Source organism: Eleginops maclovinus, chromosome 18 (assembly GCF_036324505.1).
Source record: "Eleginops maclovinus isolate JMC-PN-2008 ecotype Puerto Natales chromosome 18, JC_Emac_rtc_rv5, whole genome shotgun sequence".
Classification (NCBI taxonomy): domain Eukaryota; kingdom Metazoa; phylum Chordata; class Actinopteri; order Perciformes; family Eleginopidae; genus Eleginops; species Eleginops maclovinus.
In genome coordinates, this window is record NC_086366.1 from 12,213,817 (window position 1) to 12,237,366 (window position 23,550).

Here is a 23,550-nt window from a genome sequence, read left to right on the forward strand (position 1 = left end):
CCTTTATGGGATCTTTAATATTCATGCATTATCACAGTCAGCATTTCAAAGCAGTCATCCTCGCAGGACAATGCCACCAGAGACTTCTAACAGCAGGGAGTTTTGGTCTGTTTACCACTACAACAGGCTGTTGGCTCGTTAGAGCGAGGGGCTATACTCTACCAGAGGACATGATAGAGGCTGGGGTGGTAATGGGATGTCTTCTAATAGTTATGCTGATCAAATCCACGCAGTTAAAAAGATGGCATCTCTGTGGACCAAATCCAATTATGGTAACACACTAGTGAAAACTGAATGATTGATGAACTGAAAGAAAGCTGACAAGTCTTTCTAAAAATCTGCAGCAGTCAGTACACAGGAGATATTATAGTAAGCTACACTACTAATATGTTTAAAATGTAGTAATTGCGGCTACAAAGGCAGTGAAACTACAACAGATACATCTTTACAGATTTGTAATTGATTCTGATTAAGTTTCTCCGTCCGTCTCTAGACATCAGACAGTAAAACACCATGTCAAAGATCAGACAAGCCAATTAGCATCCAACTGGGATCTGTTCGCACGTTGGCAGGCTCTGAAATCAAATCACTCAGTCATGGACTTTTTCTTCACTGTTCAGAAATGACAATATGTCTGTTGACTGGTTTTGTCCAAATAATCTATGATCTGTAAAATCATCTAGAAGGTTAAAAAAACAAATCTAAATTTTAACAGCTGATGCATAGACAGCAGAAGTTGCTTGTTGTCAACCTTTTTGATCTGATCAAAACAGCAAAACTTGTGTAACTGTATTTGTTTTTTTAAAAACATCTCTAACAGAAGCTAGAAAGCCTCAGCAAGCTAAACTGCCCAAAGCTAATGAGGGAGAACAAAGGAAGTCAAATGTCCAGCACTGCCTTGTCTCTGCCTGTCCGACAGGCTTCGCTCTATTTATGACACTTTAGAGTTATTTCATCATTTTCATTGACATCTTGGGTTTCATTTCCCCTCAGTATCCTACTGTCCAAAAAACACACTAATGAGCTTCATTGTTCCAGGCTCTGTATTTCTGGTTGCCCTGTGAGCTTGCTGCCTAGCAGTTGCCCGCGGCTGCAGGCCAGTTGTGTGCATGAACTCACCTCTTTCTCTCCACAGATATTGCTTATGATGGAGTTGGAGGCCGGACTGGCAGAGGGACCGAGGACTGCCACCACCCCTTTCGACATGATCTGGCACACTGAGGGAAAACAGAGAAGAGGAAGAAGACAATGAGGATCGAGTAGTCAAAGGACAGCGAGACACGAATGAATCCAGGAGCTATCCAGGAAAGTAAAGTAAAGATGTTCTTGAAGAAACTAAGTCATTTAAAAAAGGCCCTCTTCCGTCAGATGTTAATGGATGCACATGCTGACTATCTCAACCTCTAAAAGGATAGCAGCCTGAGCCAGCGCTTCTACTGTCTCAAGGGAACCTGAACCTACATGTGTTAATGAAAACTGCACAAGGCCAAACGCATTTCTCGTTGTTTAATAAGCCTAACATGATTGGCATACAGAAAGATCCTATATACCCTGCCTATAGAGTTTAATAGCCTGTGGGAGGAACTGATATTCACATATATGTAATAGCCTTTCACATATGGAGATGGGAAGATAGAGAAATGGGAAGAGACTTAGACAGATAAACACAGTGACAGACAGTGGCATAGTGACATAAACAGTGACAGGCAGCAATATATGGAGGCTTAAAAAACAAAATCACGTATTTGAAAGTTACATTTCAATACACGATTATTTACCTTTTACCTTTCAGGAACATTTCAATGTGAATTTGATTCCTCTGTGATGTACACAGACCATATGATTTAATTTCCCCACACTGGAAAACAGAACCACTTTTCTTGTGAGTCTATAATCCCTGGACTTTAATTAAACAACTACAGTCAATGATGTGAGGCAGACACAAGTACAGACCCTACGTAGCCAACTGTTAATGTGCGAGCATGTGTGCATAAAGTAAGTGTGTAAGAAGATAATTTGGTGTGGGTTATTTGGACAAATGCAGAGCATTAAGCAGTGAAAGAGGCAGGGGGGACCTTTTTTGAGCCTGTGTGGTGAATCCAGAGGCAGTGAGTCGAATGATTAATAAGTAATCCCTTACTTACCCAAGGGGCCTGTGAGACATGAACACACTGACACCGTACATAAACACACATATACACTTGTATGCACACATTTACAGTACATGCACATACACACATTTGCACCTGTCTGCATGGCTTCAACAAATTATAAACCTGAATGATTTGACTGCCAGCCAACAAACTGCTGGCTTGTCTGACACTTTGATACGCTGTCTCACTGCATAGCCAGCCAGCGTGTATGTGTGTGAGAGAGATATTGTCCACAAAAGTCTGTGTCAAGACTCTACCTTCTAGCTAAAGTTTGTTTGCAATCCCTGGACAATTATGCCACTGTCAAGGTGTCTATTAGTGCTGTGAAAAGTACTGGGGTGTTCACCGCGGTCAAATTATGGTCAGGAGGTCGAGGGGTTGGCCTGAAGTCCATTTTCTCCGCTTGGAATTGATTTTCCCTGATCAATACGAGCTATTGGAACTTTGATGATAATAATGATGATAGGGCTGTAATGAGTTTGACTTGATGAGTAAAAGGCTTGTCAATTTAGCTGCTTATAAGAAGACGGACGATGGACAAACAACAATAAACAATCACATAAGAGGAGAACCACAAATACCAAAAGACTGACACACAATAGGCATGTTTACACTCTAACGTGCAAAAAAATGAAGCTACCACAACTAAATGTTTCCAGCTGCAGCTCATGGTGCTTGCAAGTTTCCTTTCAGATCTTAAAGGTTAAGATTGATCGGGATACAAATGTTCCCAGTAGGCCATCAAGGTCCTCAGGAGCACACAAGGCAGCACTAAAGCAACATTTGTGTTACGTGGCTATATGTGCAATATATATAACAGAACTTTGTGGTTTCTTACTGTAAAAGCAGCAATCAGTCCAAGGAGTCATTCATTTAGGAGTTGTATACTACACAGGCAGGTGGGGGGCACTTGAAACATGGGGGTGGGACTTTTCTGTGCAGGTAGCGGTCCCTCTGTGATATTTCCATTTAACTGCAGCCACTCATCCGTACCTAATCCAATTCCTGCCTCTAATTACACACACACTTTCACACACACAACCTTTGCACAAATACACACAATACAACATGTACGCACAAACATGTGCCACTTTATACACACACACACACACACACACACACACACACACACACACACACACACACACACACACACACACACACACACACACACACACACACACACACACACACACACACACACACACACACACACACACACACACACACACACACACACACACACACACACAGGATGAGGCATGCGCACACATGTGAAAAATACACAAGGCTTTGTACTGTAGTAAGCCAGGAATAGAAAAGAAAAACAGTGTGTTGTTGTTGTGATAAATGAACCTGTACTTTTATGAATAAAGCAGCACCAGTGAAGCCCCTTGGTTTTTTAAAGTGGAAATGTGTTGTATTGAAAATCAATCCCCCCCTCTTGTCATAGCAGTTTTTATTGGATGCTTTCTGCAGACCCATACTGCTCTGTATTGATTTTGGGTTGTTTTCATTTAAAATGTACGAAAATAATTGATAAACACTGCGAGTGTGAGGCAGCAAGTCACAACCCCGTAAACTGATTTTTTGAGTAGCTGTGAAGTGGAGGCTCTGATTCAATTGATAACAAATACTTTAGCTTGCTTTAATGGAGTCACCCTCAGTGAAGCATTTGTCCCATCTGTTTCTGGAAATCTCTTTATTGCCTATTCTTTTAAAGTCAGTAAGCCCTTCTGTTGAATGTCATCTCTTTTAATAGATTACGTCTGTAGATCAATCCATTTCCACTGTACACTCCTTTCTACAGAAAATGTTGTTTTGATTGGACTGGCCACAGGAGAGAGAAAGTTGGCAATATATAAGAGAACAATAAAACAACCCAACAAGCAAACAAACATAAACTCACTATTTGACTTCTGAAGCTATCAAAATATGACATCTCATTTTGCTTTCCTGCACCACCACAGTCTGGCATCTTTTTTTTCAATAAACTGCTTGCCTCAGTTTGACCAAAGTATTGTTGAACAAGACAGACTTATCTCTGTGTACTTGGGGGAGGCGTGTGATGGATGGAGTGAGAAGAAGAGAAGTAGGGTGAATTGAAATGAGAGGCTTGCTGATTTCATTTTTTTTCTATCTCAACACACACACATACAGTATATTGACCAACAGACCGAAACACACATCAACACTTTTTTTTACAACACAAAGGCGCTTTGCTTTACTTACTTGTTTCCCCCATCTCATATTCACTGTCTCTCAGCAGTTCAAAGATGTCCACCTCCAGCTTGCCAGTGGTAGAGCGGTTACTGCTTCTGTTGATGCTGTCTTTGGCCAGTGTTATGGCCAAACGCTCTCCTCTACTGCACTCCATAGGGTCATCAAGAATGGCAGCTGAAGCCAAAAAAAAAAAATGAAACAACCAAGGGGGGGTTAATGAAAAAGAAATCATCCATCTTTGGTAACTGCTGTTATTTCCACTTAAAAACAGACCAGCGTGTATCCAGTCTGAGAAACGGCGAGGACAGGTATTGCATTTAAAGTCTTTTTTGTTCTGTTTTACATCTACAATAAAAGTGTAATTCACTGAAAGCTGTTTCCAAAGTGTATGGATTTATAAGCACTAATACTTTTGGCATTTTGTGCACACTGCCCTCCATTTATCTAGAGTGCATACCATGTCAGGCTTTGCTCTTAATAAATCCTTACACTTTGGGAGCCGCTCTTAGTGTGTAGAATCTACTTTAGTTCTAAAAGGATGAGTGCTATTTAATGTAAATGTCTGATCTGTATGGCACAAACTTGCAAGCCTAAAAGCATTAAAATGTTACAAACACTTCTAAAATATGAATTCATAAAACCCTGTTTACTGCAGCAAATGCATTAAATGATATTTTGGTTGTTAGGCTTTCATAAAGGCACTGTGTGGTCTTAAAACTCCACTCTGCAGCAGCTTTATTGACATACATTGTTCAAATCTATTACAACATTAAATCTGAACGCACAGAAACCTTAAACAATAAAGAGATGACATGTAATACTCAAAAATTATTCATGCACTTTATATATGCAATAGTTTGTTGTGTTGTAGTATACTTGTACTACTGATCCCTGTGTGTCCATAGTGCGTTCCTCATACTTTTTGATGCAGAAAAAAGGTGTTGTTCCACCACTACAGGACTTTTTCAATTGGTTATGACAACTATACTGCAGTGTATAGTGTATATGCATAGTCTGAATGGATTGCAGTGATAATAAAAGACAGAGATATTCTTTTTATCCAGTGTATTCTGTGACCTTTAAACAGCACAGATGTTAAACTGTCATCATGAGCAATTAAGCAACAAAATCTGCTCACTGTGTTATCAAATAAATTGACTGACATAAACTGTATGCTGTTATGTATACTGAATTAATGTTTTATATTTTTAATTATAGGTCAAGTTCACTTTTTTAATTAAGGTTTGATGTTTGGCCCAAACTATTCAACGCATCAATATTCATGTTGACTACAAGTAATATGTTTACAAATCCCCAAAGAGCATGGCCAACGCTGATGGTAATACTTTAAACACATGTTCTATGAAGACTACAAGTATAGTCCAAGTATAATGCTGCCATAAAACATGATAGATGTTTGAATTGCAATACCTAGTTGCATGTTAAAGAGTGACCTATAGAAAGCTATGAAGTTGTTATGAGTATACACAAGAAAACACAAGTATGTGGAACTTGGCTGAAAGGTGAGCAGATGATATATTACTGAGAAATACTGCAAGTCCAGTGTTGTTACTTCTAGCCTCATCATCAGACTTTGACATGCATAGCTGCATACAGAGCTGGAACGTGTTCAAATTGACCTTTTCCCTGACGATTACACAGCTGAGTAAACAACAACTGGCTTTGAAAGATGAGACATATCTGCTAATCATATATCATCACGGGGAGTCACAGCAAGCCAATATCTGCTAACAAGCAGAGAGTAGCAGTGGCAGTTAGTTCTGTACAGTTGTACTGCAGACAAAGGACATTTTCAATTCTTTATGAACTTAATGGACTCTCTCTTGATACCCTACAGGCACATGAGACTTTACAGATTTTACATTTTTTAAAGCCCAGCTTAATAAATATTCATCGTTTAGCTCTCTGGACTTATCTCTGTCCAAGGATCAACACTTTAAATTCCAACCCCGAGATGATTAATGTTTACACAGGAGCATGTTAAAAATGTAGAGTTTCACCACTCTTTCTTGTCAGGATGAATAGTAATATTAGACCTGACGGGATGTTAAATGGAAATTATTCATGTCTTACCTCCAAACAAAGCAGTGTTACATCTTTGGCCTAAAGCTGCTATAATTAACATATTTATTTGACTACATGCACTGTATAGGAAAAGGGGTTACTCTCAGTGACATACTGACTTACTGTACAGAATGATGCTGCAGACCCCCTCAATTTTAAGAGGCACTTTAATGTCTTTCAGCTCATCGTTTTGGTCCACTCTTAACCGGTTGCATAAAATCTAAAAAACTTCATACAATCTAAAACTCCTATAAATCTTATATGACAACATGACAAAGATATACAGTTGTCTTAAGGAATTGTTTCCAGGTGATTTAGTTGTAGCACATTACTAATATTCTCAAGCAAGTAATCTCTATTAATGTAACTCAGGCTGCATAAGAACTCAAAATACCGTTTCAATGTATTGATTCTAAGAACGTAAATGTCTTTCACTCATTGCAAATGTGTCCACACAAGTAAATGTAACCTACTGAATGATTGAAAACAATTCTGACACGTCTTGGTCCCACAGGAGGTGACATTTGGGAGTGTTCAATACATGACAGCTGGCAAATAAGCAAGGCTGTTTTCAAACAGGGAAAACATGAGCCTGGCCTTGAACTATTGAAACCAATCAATGAACGGCGAGAGGTATGCCGAGGTATAGCTGGATGAAGACTGTGCGAGACAGTGAAAAGTAGTTTCCTAATTCCTCAGAGGTAATGGCAAATTGTACAAGAAAATATCTCATGATGATGATGATGATGATGATGATGATCTCTTTTACGGATCTCTTGCAGATGTGATCCTTGTTATCAGAAGACGAATGGTACAAAACCAGTATGAACAAATGATATAAACCTCTAACTTTTAATTCTCAACAACAGTACTGTCTGAACGATTGGCAGCCCTTCTTCTTATGAAGCAATGGGAGCAAGCATTGTTTTTCAACTTTTCTGGAAACCCGAAAATTAACCCCTTCTCCTAGATTGTATACACAAACACAAACTGCCATTCAAGTTTCTTTGACTGAGTCTCTCATTTAAAGTTGGAAGTGACCTATGTTTTACATGTGATTTGCACCAAAGCGGCAACATATTTAAAACTTGACCTACTGCAGTTTCCTATCCTTCAAACTGCTTATTTATTTTGAATAGATCAATCCCAAGAGGCATGAGGTCTATGAATGTGTGTTTGGGGAGAGAACTTGAGAATTGCTGCTAAAACAAGTCAAATCTGAAAACCAGTATCACGGCTCTTGCTCTGTGTAAATAAGTAATAGAGACTATGGTAGAAGACAATACAAAGGTCCAAACAAAGGCTTGCATTGGCTTACTGTTCGAGCGGGAGCTGCTTGTGAGTGGAAAAGTGTCTCTGGAAAGTGGCAGCCAAGGGTAAAAAACCCATTATCCTTTTGAAGGATATGCTGGCTTCTCTATTAATTCAATGACTGTATCTCTCTTTCCATCACACCAAGTGCTAAATGCAGATCAAATGAACTAGCGCTTCACCTACTCTACAAGGTAATTAATGGTTATGAGCTCTCTAACTAATGTGCTTTGATTGGGGCAAACGCCATTATCTGATAGGGGTAGTAGGTGAAATAGTTCAGAGGGACTTGGCCTTTGATCAAATAAATGCTTTTAAAGAATAGGGATACTGCAAGTGATTTAACATTGCGTTTGTTTGAATTGGAAGTCAATATATGGGTTCTCAGTGGATAATATTACACTGAGTGACTGCTTCTCACGCCTCAAGCTGGAATCAATTTACAGTGAGTAATGAACACACTAATGCAAAACATGCCACTTTTTTGTGGATTCTCAGAAAGTAAGGCATTTGGTGCCACCATGTCATGGAACTGAGAGAGTGAAACATTTGCACGCTGGCCTGCTTATATTGGATTCTGGGGTTTTTACAATGGATAAGATTCAACATATTTGTATTCAAGACATTGTCCTCTCTGTTGTTCTGCTACATATGCTATTCTTTAATACGATCTGTTTAAGTTTAATACACGTTTTCTTTTAACCACAATAAGTACTCTACCCTCAGGGAAATATGTGGCCGTTTAAATCATTTTAAAAGTTGGTACAGCTCTGTTCCCAAAGCCCGATGTAAGAATGTTCCAATGGCCTGGTTACAGATTCTTGAGATCCCTTGTAGCAATTCTCCTATCACACCATGTCAGTATCTTCCTTGGTGATTGTCCCTTAAAACCACCTTGTATGATGTGCGTACTTTAGAAAGATGCATATCAGGCTTTTGGATATTATTCATTGCACAGCTCTTTTTACCCTATATCCTAGCGTTGACTTCAGTAACTTCATTAGAGGTGTGCTTGTTTTGTTGTAGCTGGCTGATTAGTCCACCCTATCATGTGTTCAGGAGGGATCAGATTTGTTTTCCTGAATACTTGCCAACACACAGGAACAAAGTTGTGTGCTAATGCAGGTTGGTGTAGGACTTAATGAAATCTCCAACGAAGTAGCCACTTTAGGCAAAGCTGTGCAGTTGGATGCGTTATTAAAAAAGCAGCTCATTATCTAATCAAACCCTCATGTGGGGCATTGACTCATAACTTATGCTACCCTCTCATCATTGTCAATGCCAGGCTTTTGACGATTTGAATTAAGATACCAGATTTGATTCACTGGATCATGCATCAAAGTTAAATCTTACTGGTACTACTTGGAAAACCTGTGTCTGATTAAGCCTGAAAAATTGTTCAACTAAAGGCTTCTATTCAAGTAAAGACCTCAATTTATATGAGACATGGAGAACAGTAAATGTGAAGGTCATGGACATTACAATTGGAAAATGCAAAGGGCTGTCCTCTCTTACCACTCTCATTCATCTCCGTTTTAGTTTAATGGCTTTAGACATTTTGCCCCCTTTTTACTGAGGGTGACGAAAGTGACTGAGGAGGGTGATTCAAATGAACGTTTTTTCTCTTTTTTTCCTCAGTGGTGACATGCAGGTAATGTCACCTCCCATTGTCCATCTTATTTTTAACTAAAAGGTCAGTCTTCACTTGATCAAAGAGGGTTTTACACAAACACACACATACAAATACAACCTCTTGCCATTTCATTTCATCCATGTAACTAAGGGTTACACATAAAAGAATTCTACTAATTTGGGTTGAGTTTTTTTTTTAAACATTTTACAAAAAACACTTCTCATTAATTTGATGGTTGCTTTGACATTATTAGCTGAGACGCTAGACAGCTATCGCAGTTTGTCCCTTGCCAGTTATTTACCGGTTTATTTGTGAGCGTGTGAATGTGTGTGCATGCACCTTTGGGTGGCTAAATGTCCATTCACTTGTGTATGTCAGCCGAGGAAAATGCCATGCATGATGCTTGTCTAATAGCTGTTTTATTTATTTGAAGCAGCATGATTGTGAACTACACCACAGCTAATTTGACCGCTTGTCTGACTGCCTGGCAAATGCAATTGCTAGTTCCACCCTTTAATCAATCTCATCCGCAAGCCCTGTGGTGTGCACAAGCGAAGGAAGCGGAGGTGCTATCTTGCATGATTACAAAACCATGCTCAAGGAAGACCTGACAAGAAACTGATTTCCTGGTGTCCTATAATGTAATTATAGCCCACACAAAACTATTGTAATGTGTGCCAGTGGACTGATGTGTTAGGTAATTAATCTGAGGTTGCATGCTTATGCCGAATCTACTGGCCTGTAAAACGTATGACATTCATACTAGATAATGCATATTTAGCCTGCAGTTTATAAACCTTCTGGTATAACTGGTGGTCAATGGGAAAATAGTTAAAACCATAAAGGTAACATGAAATGGAACACAGTCAATAATTAGCTAAATTGGTGAATTGTTGAAATACCCATTGTTGTAATTAAAAGGAAACCTTTAATAGGGTCCCTCTGGGGCTTTCAATGTAAAAGCCATTGACAGAGAAGCACATGAGGGAGCGCTGCCTTTGTTTTCAACTTCCTTGTACAAAGAACCTGCGAAGGCTGATGACAAAGAGATGATAATGAGAAAGCTGTAATCTTACAGTTTGTTACCATTTTGCCATATTGAATGTGAGGAACAAGAAAAAAAGAGCTTTTGATGCTGCCTCTCACATGTAACCAGGTCTTGTAATTATCACACCAATATGATTGTGAACAAAACATGATAAAAGATGGGGATGCTGCCCATAACCTTAACATCATAAGTGCTCTATTTTACATTTTCTCAAAAAAACTGGATTATGTTTTGAGAAAATAAAAGAGGGAGGGGAAAATAGAGTTTGTACAGTTAGTACCAGAATATGCAGCCCTGTGGTGGTGGATGAGAGACAGGGTGATGACAGATGTCCTAAGTCATTGCTGGTATTATGTGTTAAGTTGCCATATCGTGTTCTGTTCTCCTGAGGCTACTTTATATGTTACCTGTCTACACCACACATTTGTGTATATCCATTGTATCTTAATAAAGGTTGAACATACAATCTGCGTTTTGACTTGGGGTTCATCTCACTCATGGGAATAATGAGCAGCTGGTAGTATCACACATGGCTGTAAGACAGGACTCTGGGGAAGGTTGGGGCATGTGTGTTATTGGTTAAGTGTGTTTGTGCATTGTATGCATTTGTCTCTTGGGGAATGGTTGTTTATATAATAACACTCTCTATTTAATGTCTCCTCCACTCCAGCATATTGCCTGGCACCACTGCAGAGCCACGTAGCTTTAAAACAGTGGCCAAGTGCAAACACACAACCAGCTGATGCAGTACCACAGTGGATGAGGAGCAGAATCTGCTGAGCTTTATGCAGAAACACTCAGGAATGACAGCTGTAACTTTTAACCGCCTCTATAACTGACACATTAGAAAAGTAGTAATGTCAATTCATGTAATATATAAATGAAGTTCTCTCATCTCCTGTTTTTAAGTATCATACTAAGCCTGGTTTAAAGATCAGGGATATTTTACTTTACAATGAAAATGTGCTACTGTCTGTAGGCTTAAGCTGTTACACTAACTGACGATAGAAAAAAAAAAAAATGTTGGCACAAACACACAGAGACTGCAGATAGTCGAAATGCTGCAGATGTTGTCATGAAGAACTGAGATCCAATGGATTTACACTACAAGATTCTCTGCCTGCTATTGTTAATATGTTAGCACCATCGAAGTGTTGCCAGTGACATCAAATAAATTGAAAGCGCAGACGTTGTTTACAGAAGGGGCTGTACCTATGGGACCCTGCCAATGTCAGCATGATTACAGAACATCCACAAAGCATAAAACGGAGTCAGAGTAGAAGCTGTCACTGGAGCACTCAGATTGATGAAAACGGACATGGCTACGTAGGTTAGGGAGTGGCAGATGCCAAATGAGAAAAATGATAGTGGATAAACATAAAAAAACAGCCTTGTGAATGGCTTGCTCTACATTAACATGTAAAGCCACAGGTTCATCCTCCTGTGTGTGTGTATATATAGTGCAGTCCTATGTTTTATTCCAACCACTGACAGACTGATGCTGCTATTTGTTCAATTTCACTCCCACTGGGTCGGAAAACTCCGCAAGCAATTCATCAGTACAAAGTATCCCGCCTACTTCTCTTTCTCTTCCTCCAAATCCTGGTATCTCCATGCAGACTAATGGCCATCCATTCGCCAAAGCTGTTGGCAAACCTTTTAACTTAAGAATGGGTTATTTCAGACAGAGGAGTGATACAGAATGAGCAATGGTTGTCATGGAAAAAACAGCAGGGAGTAGAATAAATGTTTTTATACTGGCCAGTGACATAGGATTGTCTCCAAAAACACTGGCAGATTAGGTGACTATTCTTCGCCAAAGAATCACGAGTTATCGAGAGGAGACTGGTTTTGCAGAGAGAGGTACCTGCTACCTCATAGCTATACTGGTGGCTTTAGCAGAAGTGTTTTAAGAATGGCTGAGTAGAGGACATTTTTATATTTAGGAAATTCCTGTTATGTTAATTTAGAACAAAAGGCCAGTGCTCTTTATCTTTCTGTCATTCAGCACAGATTACAATAAAGCTTCATAAGACAGACTGACACTTTCTGCTGGGCGAAGACACTTAGCGAGTTTACTGAATGCTATGACAACAGTACACCTTGAAAACTGGGTTGTGGTGACTAATAGTGGTACACTTAAATACAAGGCTGATTTGAATGTGAATATTTCACGTGTTTGATGGTTTATCAGATGCCTGGAAATGGCCCACAGCGGCAGTTGTTTTGGTTAATAAAATAATCACACGCGTTCAGGAACTGATGTAGCTAACTAATGTAGCAGTTAAATCCTTGGAGACACATTCATCTCCATGTTTTAAGACAATTTATGTCCATCCTTATAACTGTAGGTGTGACATTCCCAGCAGAGTTTTAATAGGCAAGATAATGGCCAATCACTTACTAGGGATGAGCGGATTGTGAAAATTAACAGCAACAGCTGCCCGGCGGGCAATGGTCGTCAGAAAGTCACAATGTGATAGTACATTTAAGAGCTCATCATCGTTAGGGTCAGTCCTGAAAATACTGATAAAACACCAACACAGTAGTCAGTCTTTATTGCCTGCAGCTTGCCTTAACACCTGACTCCCCACGATACAGCTGGTTCACAGCTCCGTCACTGTCACTGCCAACAGCGTGACGCTCAAGCTATGTTCAGGATTTAAGGAAAATCGAAGTAGTAGCAGTCAAAGAAAGCAATGAGGAAAAGGGAAAGGGGACATTCATTCTTTCACGGAAGGATGAATCCCCCTGGGTCAAAAATGACGACAGAAATAGAAATATGGATGGCATGGTGTGTTGCTAACTCCTGTCAAAGCTGGACACGACGGAGGAGATCATTCTTTAAAGGCTGTCTCTGGAGGGCCATGACAAGAGTCGATAACACAGACTGACAGCACACACAAATCCCAGCTCCTCCACTTTAAACATTCATGTTCTGTACTGGATACATACATTAAAGTTAGAAATAAATATGTATATCCTTTTCTTTTTTTATTATATTTTGTTAAATCTTTCATAGAACCAATAGAGAAAATGGATGGCGGTGCGAGCAGTCGCAGTGGCAGTACTTTTGCAGTCCCGAAAAAACAGTGTCGTTTTCGTCTAGTTTGTCGCTGTGTTCGTCATGTCTGACGGACTTATATCGGAAAGTACAACAATACAGCCGTGAGTTTCTTCTTGAAAAAAGTACAACTTTCTTCAGTTTGGAAGCCAAACTCTCCATAGAACTCAGCAGCCTGGGACTACTCTGCTCCCTCTATTGTGCCAACCCCAACATGGAAAGGAAGCGGTGTGAGAGGAAACAGAAAAGGGGGAAGCATGGAGGTATCCGGGCGAGGCTAGTGGCTAGCCCACACAAGCCGGCAATTCCAACACTACTCATGGCAAATGTCCGTTCACTGGACAACAAGATCGACAACATACGGTTACTTAGAACAACCCGGCGTGAGGTGAGGGACTGCTGTGTTTATGTGTTCATGGAAACATGGCTCCACAACAACATCCCGGACTAGGGTGACCAGGTAGGGTGGCCGGACAGTCCGGCTTTTCAATGCCCTGTCCCTGGCCAGACGTCCGGCCCCTATCCCGGACTCCGCTATTCAACTAGACAAGCTAACATGCTACCGAGCAGACAGAAACATAGTCAGCGGGGGGAAGGCGGTGTGTGTGTTTACATCAGTGATGCTTGGTGTCGAGATGCTATTGTTGTTATCCAACACTGTTGGTGGTTATGGTTCTAAGGTGCCGTCCTTTTTACCTGCCGAGGGAGTTTTCCGCCATTCTACTGGTGGCAGTTTATATCCCTCCGAGCCCCAACAACAAGGACAGAGAGGAGGCACTCAGTGAACTTTACAAAGCCATCAGTGAGCAACAGACAGCACACCCAGACGGCCTTCTCATCGCAGCTGGAGACTTCAACCACGCTAACCTAAAAACTGTTCTGCCTAAATATACCAGCATGTTGATTTTCCAACCTGGGAAAAGAACACATTAGACCTAGTCTACACGACCATCAAGGGAGCATACAAGGCATCCCCCCTCCCCACATTGGCCTCTCTGACCACCTCACTGTCCTGCTGAAGAGAGGACAGTACTGCTGCACTTCAAGACTGCTTTGATATGACAGACTGGGACATGTTCAAGCAGGCAGCTACTTACAACCATCACATTAACATACAAGAATACACAGAGACAGTCACAGGCTACATCACCAAGTGCATTGATGATGTAACCACCACCAGAGCCATCACCATCCGAGCCAACCAGAAGCCATGGCTGACAGGGGAGGTCCGCAACACCGCTTTCAGAGCTGGAGACCCAGCTGGGCTGAGAGCAGCCAGGGCTGACCTGTGCCGTGGCATCAGGAAAGCTAAACGTCTGTACACCAGGAAAATCACAGACATCACGCAGCAGGGACTCACGGAGCCTGTGGCAGGGTATTAGGACCATAACGGACTACAAACTACCACCGCAGACCTGTGACAGTCAGAGCTCCCTGCTCAACAACCTCAACGGCTTCTTTGCACGCTTCGAAGCACAGAACAACACAACTGCGCAGAAACCCCCCCCCCCGATGACCAGGCTCTGTGTCTGTCCCCAGCCAGTGTGAAGAGCACACTTCTGAGGATTAATACCCGCAAGGCTGCGGGACCTGACAACATTCCTGGTCGAGTGCTGAGGGACTGCGCAGAGGAGCTCACGGATGTCCTCACATCTTTAACACCTCCCTTAGCCAGGCTGTTGTTCATACGTGCTTCAAGGAAACCACCATCATTCCTGTGCCGAAGAAGTCATCTCCAGCCTGTTTCAACGACTACCGCCCCGTCGCACTGACCTCGACCATCATGAAATGCTTCGAAAGACTGGTCATGAAGCAGATCAAATCCACTCTTCCTCCCTCCCTGGACCTGTTTCAGTTTGCCTGCTGAGCCAGACCGTCCACAGAGGATGCAATCACCTCCGCTCTACACCCAGCCCTCACATACCTGGACACTAACAACTCCTACGTCAGAATGCTATTCATCCCATCCCATACCATCATCCGGCAGCAGCTTGTGCGTAAACTTACAGACCTGGGCCTCAGCCCCTCTCTCTGCAACTGGTTGCTGGACTTCCTCACAGAGAGACCACAAGCTGTCCGGGTCAACAACAACACATCGAACACACTAACACTGAGCACGGGGGCCCCCCAAAGCTGTGCGCTCAGCCCCCTTCTCTTCACCCTGCTGACCCATGACTGCAAACCCAGCTACAGCTCCAACCACATCGTGAAGTTCGCTGACGACACCACCGTGGTGGGTCTCATCAGCCACAACGATGACACTAACTACAGGAAGGAAGTGAACCAGCTGGCCCGTTGGTGCCAAAATAACAATCTCTTCCTCAATGTGGGGAAAACAAAGGAGATTGTTGTTGACTTCAGGAGAACCCACTCCCAACTCCCTCTCCCTCTGAACATCAATGGTGCTGCTGTGGAGCAGGTGAGCAGCACCAATGGTCTCACTCCCTACACTACAGGACATCTAAAGCACTCACATTTTTTTTTTTGTATACCCGTCCCCCCCCCCTTTTTTTCTACGCTCTTATCTTTTTATGTTATATGTTCTTGTTTATATTTGCACTGTGGGACTGCCAGAAACGGTATTTCAATTTTCTGTATGTAGAACACATGCGGCAATAAAGTGGACTTTGACTTGACTTTGAAAATAAAGTTTTATGAGCTACAGACCAATTAAGGCCACAGGACAAAAGTGCTTTACTACTGAACCCTGAAGTAAAGGTGTTAAAGAATATGTACTGCATTTGTGCGTGGGGGTGTTAATAAACGTATAATAAGTATTTTTTCTTCAGTGTGTCAGTAAACTTGTTCCAAAGCCCCACACCTTCACCACTTCAGTCCATTTTATACAGCAGAAAAGCTATGGGTCTGAGTCGTTCTATTATAGAGGCAGAAAAAAATGTTCCACCATCACTTGGCATCACTTGGCAGCACCTGGTGCACAGCCTGTGCTTGAACTTCTCATGAATTCTCGGGATAACTTCAATGAATGATGACACTGTTACATTCAGGTCTCTCATACATGCACATACAAAACACTCACTTCTGTTCCTTAAACCACCCCACACCTCCTCAGTCTTGGTGCCACAGGAGGAATTAAAGTCAAAGTAATGGGCCCTTCCAACTAAAATGAAAGGGATGGATGGAGAAAAGATGGAAATGGATGCAAAAAATGCATTTTTTACTCTTGTCTAAATGAGTGAACTTGAATGGCAGTTTGGAATGAGAGAGTCAGAGTCACACACATGGTCGGGGGAAGAACAACATTTAAAGGGATCGTTACAGACTGATATAAATATAAAAAGAGAGAGACAGTGACATGGAGAGAAGGAGTCGGAAGGAAACTCCTGGGCAGGAAAAAGACAGATTCTGACAGAAAAAGAAAGTTATACAGCTGACACACAGAGTGTGATGTCTGTGGCTTACGGATAATCTCAATGATGATGATAATGAGGAGTAGGAGGAGGAGGAAAGGAGGATGGTTAGTATGTTGAAAAAGAAACAGTGTGGCAGTTGGAGTTTCTTCTGGATCCAAGGGATGGGAGAGAGGCAGGCTGGCAAGCAGGCAGACCGTGTGTCCAGGGGGAATTCAGCTCTCAGTGGGTGTCATTACCTGTCAGTCAGCATATCTCCCTCAACAGGCCCGGCCTACAGATAGAGCCACTGGCTTGTAATTGTCTGGAAGGTCAATAGAGACCAGTGGAATCTTTGATGAGAGGAAAGGGGAGAAAGGTTATGAGGGAGGAAAGAAAGAACAAAGATATGTTGATGAAAGAAAGAGAGACTTGGGAGAACGAAAAGAAGTAAGTGTTTGTGACCTTCTGGGAAACTTCTGATTGAGACTGTATATGCAGTGCCAGAGGTAACACCGTATCCTATAGCAGAAACCATTTAATACCTTCTGTAGCATCAGAGATACAAACAGACCGAAAAAACAGCCACTGTGCATGCCGAGAAGAGTCTCTGGCATTTTGAAATGGCAGTTTAACCTGCAGTAAAGTGACCTTTATTATTCAAGAGGATGCCTTACAGTGGATGACAGGCAAACTTGTTTCATAACAGTCTGATGGGCAGTCGTCATTCATGCAAAGGTCATCTCGGATGCCAGTATCATGATATGTCAATGCGTGTGTCAGGGAGCTTGAGGACACGAAGTGGCTGATCATTGAACAGGTGTCAAAAATATAACATTTGTTACTACTTTGTTGAACAGCTGTCCATTAAGCCAAATAGCTTTATAAACTGAACGATGCGAATGCAGACAATTCACTGTTAAGTAAGTGAGTGATTAGAGACAATCATCAGTGATATATTGCTTTACTACTTTCTTATAGTCTGTCTATCTGTTGAGTTGTTGTCGATAATAAAGTAATATTTGAACTCAAATGTAATATTTCGGATTTCTGTTCAAAGATATTTAATTAAAAAAATCACTAAATGGCTTGATTCGTTTTAAAATGCCTCAACTAATACACTCTGCTGCTCATGGACAAATTGGAAACTTACTTTACAAAAGGAACTATTGTTATATGAGGGCAACAAAACCTGGACATATATCTAAGTGGTATTTATATTTTCATGCTCAGCTAGTTTGACAGAGATGAGAAGATGTTTTGACAGACTGAAGTGCCCCCAGTGGCAGAAAGAACCACAAGCAAAGGATACCATTGTGGATACATGGACATGCAAGAGAAAGTCGGACACAGTGATAAATAAAAATATAGATTGTAAATCAACTTCATACACTGAATCACATGTCAGAAATGGCTTATGAAAGGAGAAACATGTTCTCAATACAACATAATCTACAGTCTCAAAGGGAAAGAAGATTCTCCTTTTATCCGTTATTACCATAAAGCTGTTTCCTGTATCTGTGACAGTCTTTGATGTGACAGTCTGGGGAAATGGACAGAGCACTTCAATGGGTTGAGAGCACCCGAGGGGGTCAAAGCTCATCCTGTCGCTTCAGGGCAACGCTGTAGTATAATTCACCACATGAAAAGGACATTAGCAACAAGGATCTCAATCACTCATCCCTCTCTGCCTCATTCTGTTCCTCTTTATTTCCCTCTCTCGCTCTTACACACTGGCACCTCATCAAATACTAACACTCTTGAGTAATGGACGTTGCACAGAAAGTATTGACTTCTTATCATCATTGTAACAGGGCAGGTAGAGACACTGCTTAAGTCGAGGACTTTATATAAATCACACTCCGGGACAAAACCAAAGATCTTCAGATCCATTAACAGTATCAGCACTAACATATAATAGATATCCTTTGATACTAGCTCACTCATATGTCTCTTCCCTTCCCCCTCTCTCTTTGCCTTGTACATGTTTAAGGAGACAAAAAAATGGTAGTTTTTTTTATGCCGTTTTGTATCTATTAATCATTCCTAATCTGACATAACCAACATTAAGTCATCTATTGAAGGCATTTTATACTTTCTAATGAAAGAGTTTGACAAGGACAGGGTGTTTAAATTGTGCATGGCTGGATTCAATTAGTGAATTGATTATGCAGTTATTCAATTTAGCTATTTTCCAGTCCAAAGCAAATAAGAGTACAATTAGAAATACAAAAAGTAGAGGGAACTGAAACACGTTTTATATCTTATAATGAATCTATTTGGCATTAAGAAGTATAAATTGGATTTAATTCAAACCGGTCTGAGAGACAGATACTGGTGAGGCTGCGTATATCTCAGATTCAGACTTGGCATCAGGGTAACTGGGATCTCCTTGAGAGACATAAAGCACATTTGAGAAGACTTCGAAGATAAGACGTTGGATGAAAAAAGACATGGGGAGATGTCCACAGGAAGGAATTAAGATGAACCATTTGTGAGTGTTTTGGTAGTGAGCGGGTTAGGATGTATCTAAGGGCACCCTAAGTTTCCATTGCCTAGCCTAATAAAGCACCAGGGAGAACAGCCAAGGAGCTGGCTTGTATGTCGTCATCATCTTCACACAGACACTACTGGACCTCCAGGGATCTCCTGCCCTCTGCCTGACAGCCACAATCCCCCATCGGCAAAGTTCCTTTCTCTCCCTCGCTGTTTCTGCTATCTGGTGCTTCAACTGAGGACCACTTGTGCATCATTATACCTGCACCTAAACAGAGCATGGGACCCAGATGGCAGGTTGGGGCCGAACGATATCACAGAATCTCTCGATCGCTTGCACACACACATACAAACACAGAGCTCCATAAATGAGACCTGAATTTTGAGTAGAGGTGCGATGTTATCATCAGGCACAGACTATAGACGTCTCCCTGGTGAGTATTATAGGAGGGTTAACAATGTAACTGGTAGGCCTCAAGGGATCTGCGAGGGCAAACACTGTGTTCTTAAGCCCGATGCTGAAAAAGATCCTCTGTTTGTGAGTGGGTGTGTGTGTGTTTCTACATACAGCTCTACTTGAGAGTATGTTAGTCAAAACCAAAGAATGCAATCTGCTTTTGTCGTTTGGGGTTGTGATAGGATGGAGTATCCACATGCGAGTCCCCACAGGAATGTGTATGCAGCTGATGAGAGGAAACTTTGGACAGGACACAGGTGAGCACGAGTGGACAGTGATACACAATATTTCCCTGCAGGACTGTAATCTGAGGTAAGGAGAAATATAACCGGGACAATCATCCACTGACCCTGAACAGTCGGGAATCCGATGATAGAGACTCAAGAAGCAAAGGAGTAAAGTAGGAAAGAAATGGCAAACACACAAGCTAACACACATTGAACCTGGAGACCTGTCAATTGATTCAGTGCAGACTGAGTTAATAACACAGATGGCTGCACAGTGAAAATGGCATACCTGTCTGTACACAGGTTTTAGACTGCCACAGTGCAATAAAGTCCATGCTGTGTGTGTGTGTGTGATTGGACATTTAATTGTGCCTGTGCTTATCTTATCAACTATGTCCATGATGTCCTGGTATGACATTTGTCATTTCCCCACTACCTGTGCCTTCATGTATCTGTGCCTTCATGTATCTGATCCTCTGCCGTTTACTGGCCCCAGCTTCCTTCTTCTAAATGTACTTTGGCAATTTATTTCCTCATTGGTCGTATGATGACCGAATAGTGATATGACTCAAAGTACTATGAAATGCCCCATTTGAATTCTGCAAATAGAGCAAAACTAAATGTAATGTTTCTATGCCTCTGTCCAGGCTTCATTTTATTTCATGGTAAAATGCAGGGTCAAAACACAGAACAATATACTGTACGTCTTCTTTCTTCAAGTCTATTTTCATGTGAACATTTCTTTATGGTGAATTACTGAAAGAGAAGGTTGTTTCTATTGCAACAGTAAATCCGTGTCACATATAGATAACTAAGCCACTGCTTTGAGTCAAAATAATCAGATGTAAATAAAAAAAATGTTTAAAAGTACATGACCTTGTGAATTGTTTTTCAGTGTTTTGAAGAAATAATAAACTCATAAAAGCACATCTCTGTCAGCTGGAAATGTCCAAATCAAAGTATTGAAATTGAAAACACAATCACACAACTTGAATGCAGCACTCTAAGGTCAACATCAAACTGATCATCATAATCTAGTTTAACTCCAACCATTTTTTCCCCCTTTGTTTTGTCATCCATTCTACTTGTATAAGAAAACATTATCAAAAATATGATATTTTTCTGTCATTTATGCTTACATTCTAGTTCTGCTCAAAATAAACCTCTTCTTCTAGCTGCTAGCGAACCATCTTCTCTTTCATTCATGTTTTCTTTGTTCTTGATCCATTTTAATGTCGAGGCTGATTTACATAAAAACAAACCGACTCCTTTTATCAGTTCCATTTTTATTATAAATATCTCCATACTTTCTTTCCTCTAACCTTCAACTGTTATCCTTTCTTCACTTAGATGTAGATTTATTTTTTTCTTTTAGTTTGCAGACAATTTCATGTTAATGTAAAAACACCAAACAGGACTGAAAGTTGTCACCAATGCATGTTCACAGAAGCACAAGGGATCACTGATACAACAACATGGTAGCAAAAGATGTTTTTTGAAAAAGAAAAACGAGTATGTTTCTAAAATCTCACTGCCATTATCCCTCACGATGGAGTTAACACCCTATATCTAACTGACCAGTCTCACCATAATGTGAAATACACCACTTGTTTTCTGTCACCACATCGTAACTGGTAAGCTCTGCTGTTGCTTGTTTCCTCACAAACAGAAACATCTCCGGTAAAAAGCTTACCTGGAGCTGGAAACAAGCCAACTAAAAGTCCCTCAGAGGGTGAGTTAGATATTAAGCATGCAGCTATCCCTTGCCTCCTGGCCTGGTCAATTAACCATGAACACATGGTGATGAATTGCAACAGCAGGCAATGCCACAGATGTACACACAGATACGAAGATGGATGAAGGTACGAGTAAAGGTGAACGCACACAAGGTGTTAGCACACAGTCAAAGGTAGGTGTACAAGCACCACACACATCACGCAGCTGCGTAGCCAGAGGTGGTGCTCAAGGCAAGACTGGCAGCTGCCGATGGCTTTGCCAACAAATTGTAATGGCAGAGGGCCTGGGAACAGCTGGGGAGGGGGCTCTGAGGACTTGCCAAACTCGTCATTGTGAGCCATGATCAAAGACGTGGCATAATGGAGTGGGAATGGCAGAATGGGGTGTCAAGGGAGGAGTGTGTATTTCTGCCTTTTGAGAGGTTTTTCTCTCGATACGCTTTTGTGTGAGTGTGTGTGTATAACTTGCTCATGCAGGTATAAAATGGATGGATGAGATAAGAACGCCATTTGACACCAGGGCACAGAAACCAAACCAGCATGCAAATTCACCAACTGGGGGTACCAGAACTGATACACTGTAAGGTGGATATCTTTTATGAAACATGTGTGATGTTAAAGCCAGCAGAAGCCTTGTAAAAATATGGATTTTATTTTCTAAAAGAAATAGATATATTTATGAATGGTCCCTACACTAATTTACTAAATAACATTATTGATTGTATAGATATCAGATCTGAACCTAAAATAATAAATTGAACCAAATTAAGAAATCCACCAAACAGATTAGTAGAGTTCAGAGCTTATTATGCTTTCTTTACAACATTTCATATGCATTAAACACAATTCCCAAGTAGACTCTTTTGTCTCATGTTGTTGTCTCTTCAGCAGCTCCGAGCTAGCCTGAAACTACTGTAATACATTTTGAAAATAGCCTTGGCATTTCCATAATTGAATGCATCTTGTAATTCTTACATATGAAGCCTTGGCTTATTAGGGCTGTAGACTCTGATAGCTGTTTGACTCAGAAAACTGTTACATTTTATGTTTTGCTTAACCTCAAACAGTTATTTTATTTTTAAATTGTAATGTTTCTTTTTAATATGATAAATTAAAATTAAGAAGTTGACATCTTGTGTCACCATCTGATGGGCAGTTTAAAATGGTGTTAAGGATTAATACTTTTCAAATTAAAGTAATTAAGTAAGAATGGACAGTTCTTGAAAACGCAGCCAGAAGGTATTGGAAACTGGCCTAAAATGTTTTACACTAATCAAGTCACCCAGCTGGCCCAGGGATAAAAGAACTTGGCCACCTACACAAGTCTAAGTCAGTGTCCTCATTTAGGATCCCATGGCCTAAGGGTAGCAGCTCCTCCTGAAGCTCTCAGTGCTCCCATCGCGTATCGGGTAACTTCTTCCTGACCTCAGCAGGGAGAAAAGACGGTTAACCGATTCTCCAAAACGTACTCTTGCAGCGCCTAGTGTACATTTCCTTTAGGCAGTGTAGAGCAATGCCTATTATATGTATGCCCCTGTTGTTGCAGTAACAGTTCATACTACAGTTGGTCAGGATGCCGGTATTGACCCAGGGTGATAGGGTGATAGAGTGAACCTGTGTGAATCACCCTTCTGGCAGGTGAAGGTCTGCAGCTGCTGACTCCATGTGAACTGGTGAAAACACTTGACTGTCTTTGCTCCCTGCAAAACAACAGTGACTTGCACATCTACACAATGCCAAGTGGCAAATCCAAATTGGAATCCAAAT

At 41.1% G+C, this 23,550-nt stretch overlaps 1 protein-coding gene across 1 annotated transcript in view; it reads right to left on the minus strand.

Moving 5' to 3' along the window:
- The window catches only part of grik4 (glutamate receptor, ionotropic, kainate 4), a 252,415-nt gene that overhangs the window by 94,986 nt on the left and 133,879 nt on the right, over positions 1–23,550 (minus strand). The window contains 2 exon segments of the mRNA XM_063907054.1: positions 1,120–1,217; positions 4,386–4,550. Of these exon segments, the coding sequence (XP_063763124.1) occupies positions 1,120–1,217; positions 4,386–4,550 (263 nt within the window).